Genomic DNA, 7589 nt, shown 5'->3' on the forward strand with positions numbered 1-7589 from the left:
GATCTTTTAATAAATGTGTAACTATGCACACACACCTTTCTCAAATATACATTCCTCTGCAGGGTGATTAAAGAGGCTGCACTCAGTCTTGTCGAGGAGTGACACTTTAGCAGTGTAGTGAGTTGCAAGCATGGGAACGTTTGCCACTTACGACGCCAAGGTAGGTCTGAAACTTTACAGAGGAACTTTGGAATGTTTTTGAGGACAGCTTTTCTTTTTTTAAATGAGGTTGGGACTGATTACTCTATTGATGCAGTAGATATATAAATGTGTTTAAAAGAGGAAATTATATTATTTGGTTTGAATGTTTGCATCAAGTCACAAAATCATTTCAGAGGCTACTGCAAAGCTTAAATGTACAAAGCAGGCAAACTGACTAACCCAGTTTTGAAATTTGGTTTAGGTTTTTGGGATGAAACTAACAAAACTAACAAGCTTTAACATGCTTAAAGCCTCAGGTAGCTACAACAAGATTAGCATCTTGAAACAATAATAGATCTTTTTTCTGAAAACATGTAATTGTTTTTCTCTTTATGGCGGTGGATTTCTGGCCACATGCTGATCACTGTCCGGAGGTTACACACCTGTTTATTTACCACTCCGTCGGTGACACAGTCTAGCATTCGAGGCTTGTTTTAAGTTGCCTGCGACTCATATTGGACACAGGCAGCTAAAGCAAGTCTGGGACGCCAGAGACACATCAACGAGCCCAGCCTTGAGGATCTGCTGCCGTGTGAAGAGTGGAGAATTCAGAATTTAATCCAGAAGGAAGAAACATGGGAACTGAACTGTGCTCTAATAAAAACTGCATGGCTGTCCAATTTGTCTGAGGACAAAACCAGTAAGACAATCAAAGGCCTGTTTAGTTTCATGCTGTCTTGCCTTTGCAAAGTTTGATTATGTGAACTGCGACTCGTGAACAAACATGCAGGTTATAACTATGTAGTTGAATAAACAAAATTCTACAGTGTGTGTGAGCATTTGTGCATGTCTGACTTTACAGAGGAAACGCCTCTAGATTATGAACAGTTAGCAGACCATTCGTTTTCAAGTTGGTCAATACAAGAGGGCACATCTAAGAAGTATGATTTCAATGGAAAAGCTCAAACTTTAAGGTTTTCTACTGGGTACGGTTGTAATTCAATTTCAAGACACATTTTTGGTTTAAAATTTAGATTTTTTTCTGATTCAATATCAATGTCTTTTATTTTAATTACTGATGAACCTGGAAACAATTACCTTTTCACATGTGAAAATGAGCTGTTTAGATTACATATAGCACAGGACTGTATAAAACAGTAGTACTGATTACTCTGGTTGTTACGTTGTGGCACACATATTACATTTTACAGCAGAAGAAACCAAACCACACACCATCACTGCTGGTATACACAAATGTCAACATCAGGGCTTTTACATTTTTCTTTTGGGTGTTTTTTTAATTCTTATTTTATTGCCCAGTTTTCCTTGGTTAGATCACTTTTAGCAGAGGTGTCTAAGGAACCATGGGGGAGAGCGAGAACTATGACATACTACAAATTTCCTGGAGTTATTTTCATGGTGCCAGGACACCCCTTCTTTTTAGGCAAGCCCTTATCACCCAGGGCTTTTGACACACAAATAAATTACACACATTTTTGTTTGCTTTAATCACCTCATTGGTGCTTCAGCAGTGGTGTGTGCTCCTTACTGATCACACTGACAACCGATAGAGATCTGGTGTTGAATTCATGATTTACACTACATTTATTTATAACATCAGCCAAAGTAATGTCTTACATCTGCACCTGCATAAAATGTTTGAACTACTGTGCACATACATGGGGAGAACCGACTGTCAGCCAATGACTTTCATTCATTGTCCTTAAAATACCAGTAAATGACCAGTTTTATTGATAATATTACTAAATACAAATAGTATTTATTCATTATATACCATGTAGATAGTGACAGCTAGTTCCCACCAGACTTTATATAGCAGGGGCATTAAGCCCATAGGCTCTGTCTACACTGCGCACTGCGTAAAAGAATATGAGCAGACATGAAAACGTCAGTGAGCATCGGCGGCCATGGTTTTAGAGTTACAACCTCATTACCCCCCAGATTGAGGCTATACAACCTTAAACCCACAAACAGAAGGTTAGGTGGGATGAAATGTTCTTGTTTTCTCATGCGCACTGAGGCGTGCTTTTCAAGGTAAATATTCCTTTCCCAACATGAAATAAGCCTTTGTTGTTTGCCAAGAGGTAAAGAGGCGGAAAAGTGAGGAGGATCTGAACTGGTTTCCATGTCAAACACTTCAATTCACCATAGAAACTCAGATCTTAACGCGGAAACTTTATTAAACTGTGATGGTGGATTGATAAGGGCCGAATTTCTATCGGCCTCTTTTTATTGTGGGCACCAGGCGGGCTGACAGAGGTAAATTGCTCTTTTAATTAAAGCAATGCACCAGGGGAAATTGCTGTCTGAATATTGTCTCAGAGATGGGGGCCAGAGACAGTTGCCTGGAAACTTCAATCTGTCCACCCGCATTTATTCCAGATCACAGTTATGAGATAAAGTTTAATAAAAATCTTTTCCTCCGCCACCAACCAAATGAAATCCAACCCTTTCTGAACAAGCGAACACAATGAGACAGGACTGCGGAGGAAACCTCATGTTCAACATGTATCTCTCAGGTTCGTCCGGTAAAGAGTTATAGAAACAGCCTTTTATGATATAATTTCTTTTATATTCTGCTGGGTTTCGGTGTTCAGAGGCGGTGATGTTCCGTCTCCAGGGCAGAGCATTGTTCAGCCTTTTCAATCTGAAAGCCCGTCTGCTCTTTTGTCGGAAATCGGAAATCCTTTTTCCTGGACGCGTTTCCTGGCTTCTCCCACAGGAGACCGCGAAGGCGACATGCTTCATGCACTGGACCCAGATACAACTAGGATTTTAATCTATTTTAACTTTAGTGGAATTCTGTCATTTTTAGCCTTTCATTTCAGCTTGAATTGTAGGGACACCGGTCAGTTTTATAGCATCTTGCAAGAGCCGTTTTCTACTAATAGATTTTGGTATTTAGCTGATTTAAAGCAATCTGTCTTTAAAATATAGTTTGTTTCACCTAGATCTTTGACTTTGCTGAGTGGCCTTGCTTGTTAGAAGAGATGACATTCATTTCAAGAAAACTCTGGACAGATGTGGATTTTTTTTTTACCCCTGCAAAGAAATGATTGGTTATATTTTTGATGTATAGAAAGCATCTTGAAATACCTCTTTTTAACAGGATGGGCATGGGCACATGATCATGCTGCTGATGACAATGTGTCTATTTTGATTCCAGATCCAACAGAAAATTTGTTGAAAGACAGCAAAGGAACAGCATGGGGTCCAATAAATACAGGAGTACAGAAAGGTAAGTGTGCCAGGACAGTGACAGTGTAGCTCACTGGTATTTCATATTAATTAGATGATCTTGAAACGACTATGCTACTGAGATACAGTATTTGAGAAATATTAATGATGGAATAATAAAAATGGCTGTTAGGTATTTGTAAATTTATTTCTGGCCATAGTGACGAAGCTGATTTTATTTTTGAAGAATCAATCAGGCTAATACCAACAATGAGCCTAATTATTATAGTAGGATTAAAATCCATCAAAGGCTCATTTAATGTGTTTCTATTATTTCTTTCTGAATTCAAATTCAGTTTGAAGCTACATCTGATGCTGATCAACCATAGATCAACAGCTTTATGACCACAGACAAATGAGTATGTAAATATAAAATGGAATAAATTAAGTGCGTTGAGATAAGATAAAATAAACCCCGTCATCCACAGTGATGGACAGCTGCTGACAGATGTGATGTTAAACGACAAGTACTGGAACATCTTCTCAAAGTCGGGTCAAAGGCCCGAATGAAGACGTTTCTGACGGTTTTAAAATAAAAACAGCCTATCAGCTAATATGAAAAATATCTGACCAAATATATTTAAAATGTTAAAAACACCTTTAACGATCAGAATAAAATTAAATACATTATTTCACGAATACCAAATAATTCGATCATATAATCCAGAAACTCCAGGAAAAATAAATCTGCTTAACTTGCACTGAAATTTATTTTAAATTAAAGGATGTGCTTAAAATATTATGTGTAGTATATGGTTCACAATTATGTCTCTAAACTGATGAATGACTGACATCTCGCTAAAGTAATAAAGGGTGTTTAAATAAATCATTTAAAGAATAAATCAAATCAAATGTTTCGCACAGCAAACCCCATATAAGTATTATTATAAGATATTTAGCTTCGCTATTATGATTTGCAATTAAAGACTCTTTTAGGTTAATGTTGAGCCGTCGATGTTTTTGTCTCCACCCAGGCAGCGGGCAGATTCAGCTCTGGCAGTTCCTCCTGGAGCTCCTGTCTGACAGCACCAACATATCGTGTATCGCCTGGGAGGGCACCAACGGCGAGTTCAAGCTCATCGATCCAGACGAGGTGGCCCGGCGCTGGGGGGAGCGCAAAAGCAAACCCAACATGAACTACGACAAGCTGAGCCGGGCGCTGCGCTACTATTACGACAAAAACATCATGACCAAAGTCCACGGCAAAAGATATGCCTATAAGTTTGATTTCCATGGCTTGGCGCAGGTGTGCCAGCCGTCCACTACGGAGCAGGCCATCTACAAGTTTCAGGGTAACTTCTCCCCGATTCCCTTTCCCGGGATTTCCAAACTGAACCTCGCGGCTGCCGGCGTGGGGCCGTCGGGCTTCTCCTACTGGCCCGGTTCTCCTCCAGCGGCTCTTTATCACAGCCACAACCTCCAGCCTCCAGGGCCATTTGGCACCGTATCTCCGTCCCACATCAGCTGTGTCAATAACATCAACAGTCTGAGTAACATAAACAACCATTACAACTGACTTTTAATGCATCTTTTAGACAAACTGGAAGAATATTTACACCACAAGTGATACAGCAATGAACGAGGGATGACACAACAGAGAAAGATGTGGCAGGTTGCAAGGGAAGATACGTGGACGAGGCTATAATTGGCTTGATTTGCTTTTGTTAAAAATTTTTGTTTTTAAATGACGCGCAAGGATTGTTTCAACAACGTGCACCCCGCAGTTATAGATGCTGCTGAAACGAAGACATCGAAACATTTCATATATGCATCATTTTAAAATATAAGCAAAGACATTTGACATGAAATTTCTAGGCCCATCAAGACAGCCGCCTATCAAATTACGCACAGTAGTTTAAACCTTTACGTATTTCAGTAATTGCACTAGATACATTTTAGCCCATAAACAGATTAAACTGGAAATCGATACAAGTTTCCTTGATGGAAACAAAACGAACAAAATTATAGACTATTGTTCAAAAACAGTTTGTCTTTTTTAACAAAAAAAAAAAAAATACGTTCCTTTGCTGTTTTTTTTTAAATCCATTTTAGGTTAAAATACAAATACGTTTGTTTGCACCAACTAAAAGCGAGTGTCCTACTCTTAGTGGACTGTTGGCGCCATCTTGTGGTTTAATTAAATGTCCACATACCTGCCGTACCACAATACCCGAAAACGTAATCTCCTGAAATAATGTAACTTCACTCCAGAGATCAGATCAGAGAGTTACACCGCGTCCTTTCTTAAGTTCGTAAAGAAATAAACTCAAATTTCACTCACTCGCATTGAAAACAAAACTAGTACAAAGGTAATGATATAATCTGTGTGGCATAGGCTCTAATAGTAACAGAAACTGTGAATCCTTACACTACTTTGTAAATACTGTAGAGTAGAAACAGTCTCAGGCTGTTGCTGCTTTTAGTGATTTTGAGGTGAATTAGAATGCATTCATTGAAGATGCTCATACTGTATAGCTAATTCAACTGTACCAATCAAAGACAAATGAAGTAAATAAAATCTCTTATGCTCGTATGTCTTTGAATTACTTGTCAAATTCCCTGCTTCATCATCCAAAACACAACTTCAGACTTGTGTCACATGATTACATACAGCCAGCATGTGATGTTGAGATTCTATCTGCTGTTAAATGGGTTGTTTAGTGTGCAGTTTTAATTGGATTTGAATATATGGCACATTGTTTAATGATGACCAAGAAAACTGTCTTGTTAGGAAATCTACAAGGCAAAAGTAGAGACCATATAAATGTTCTGCTTGTGGTAGATACCATTATACTGTTGACTTGTGATACTGCCAAGATCTGAGGCAAGATGTGCCAGTAGGAAATGTTCTGCTCGTGGTAGATACCATTATACTGATACTGCCAAGATCTGAGGCAAGATGTGCCAGTAGAAGCCAGTTTACCTCATAACTGTGCTAATGACAAAATCTACACTATTTATTCTTCTGAAGCTTAACTGTGATGCACACCTGGCCCACCAGAGAGGTTTACTGATTCGCTAGTGACTCAGTCTATACAGAAAAAAATATAATAAGAACAAACTACATATCTGGCGTATCATAGATTTAACATCCAGATGCTTTGCAAATATGACCTAAGATTGAAGAAAAGATGCTTACTGATAAATCTGCAGCAGCATTGCTGAAAAAAGCATTTAGCTTCAAGTGGAGGCAGCTAATGTAACAGAACGAAGCTGCAGTATTGTAACTAAACATCTTCAATCAAACATTTTGTATTTTGATAGTTAGGCATCATAAAGCACATTGATTTGAGGCAGCCTAGAAAGAGTTGCTTTCACTTCCAAATGACAGTAGAAACCCTTAGAGTTCTACCAAGCAGCAGCCGATGAAACTGACTCTTGGTACAACAACTTTGCAGCTTTGTATTTGCTGTGTAACAGAGTAATTTCATCAGTACCCATTATTCGTTATAATTACATTGTATTTTGTAATGTTGCAGTTTTATGCTGCTCAAGCTCCAGTAGCATTGAGTTATGCCACATTGTGACAAAATATCATCAGCCACACGGGGGCGCCATTGCACTTCCAACATCAGAACACCATTTATATAACTAGGTCTAAGCCACAGAAGCCTCTGCAAAAGGCAGATTAAGCCTAAACCTAATTCTTTGACAGTGCAAGTGCACAGAGATTTAAGAACATCTGGACTGAGCATTATCAGACAATGGAACTGGCAGGAGGGCCATTACAGAAACAAAGATAGTAGGCTGCCTCTAGCAATGTAATAGGTGAGTGTCATTGATCAACATTTAGACAGCCGAGCATCGGTCATCTGTAGTGATAAAGTAGTAATATGGAAAATGCACTTTTTCTGTTGGCAATAAATGTATTGAATTTATTGACCTGTATATTCATATTTCAGCAATCGGAGGAAACAGGAAGTGTATCTATGACACAGGGAGGGGAGGGGAGACTCATTCTCAGTGACACTGTTTGTGTGTGACCTGCATATCAATAGGAATGACACGAGTCTCTATTGCAAACTGAATCTCTCACTCTCTGTCTCATATTTTGTGAGGACACTCACCGACATAACGCATTCCCGAGACCCTAACGCTTACCTTAACCATCAGATCTAAATACCTGACCCTCTTCCCTTATCCCTAAACCAAACCTAATTCTGACCTGAACCCTGAAACCAAGTCTTAAC

General features: G+C 38.9%; 1 protein-coding gene across 1 annotated transcript; it reads left to right on the forward strand.

The window, feature by feature from the left end:
- Nucleotides 1–2419: 2419 nt before the first annotated feature.
- On the forward strand, nt 2420–4962 carry fev (FEV transcription factor, ETS family member). Its single transcript, XM_020607692.1, has 3 exons — nt 2420–2681; nt 3329–3400; nt 4374–4962. The coding sequence occupies exons 1-3, from the start codon at nt 2633–2635 to the stop codon at nt 4913–4915; spliced, it is 663 nt and encodes a 220-aa protein (XP_020463348.1). The 5' UTR covers nt 2420–2632; the 3' UTR covers nt 4916–4962.
- The last annotated feature ends 2627 nt before the right edge of the window (nt 4963–7589 follow it).

This window comes from Monopterus albus, unplaced genomic scaffold (genome assembly GCF_001952655.1).
Source record: "Monopterus albus unplaced genomic scaffold, M_albus_1.0 scaffold88.1, whole genome shotgun sequence".
Taxonomy (NCBI): Eukaryota; Metazoa; Chordata; class Actinopteri; order Synbranchiformes; family Synbranchidae; genus Monopterus; species Monopterus albus.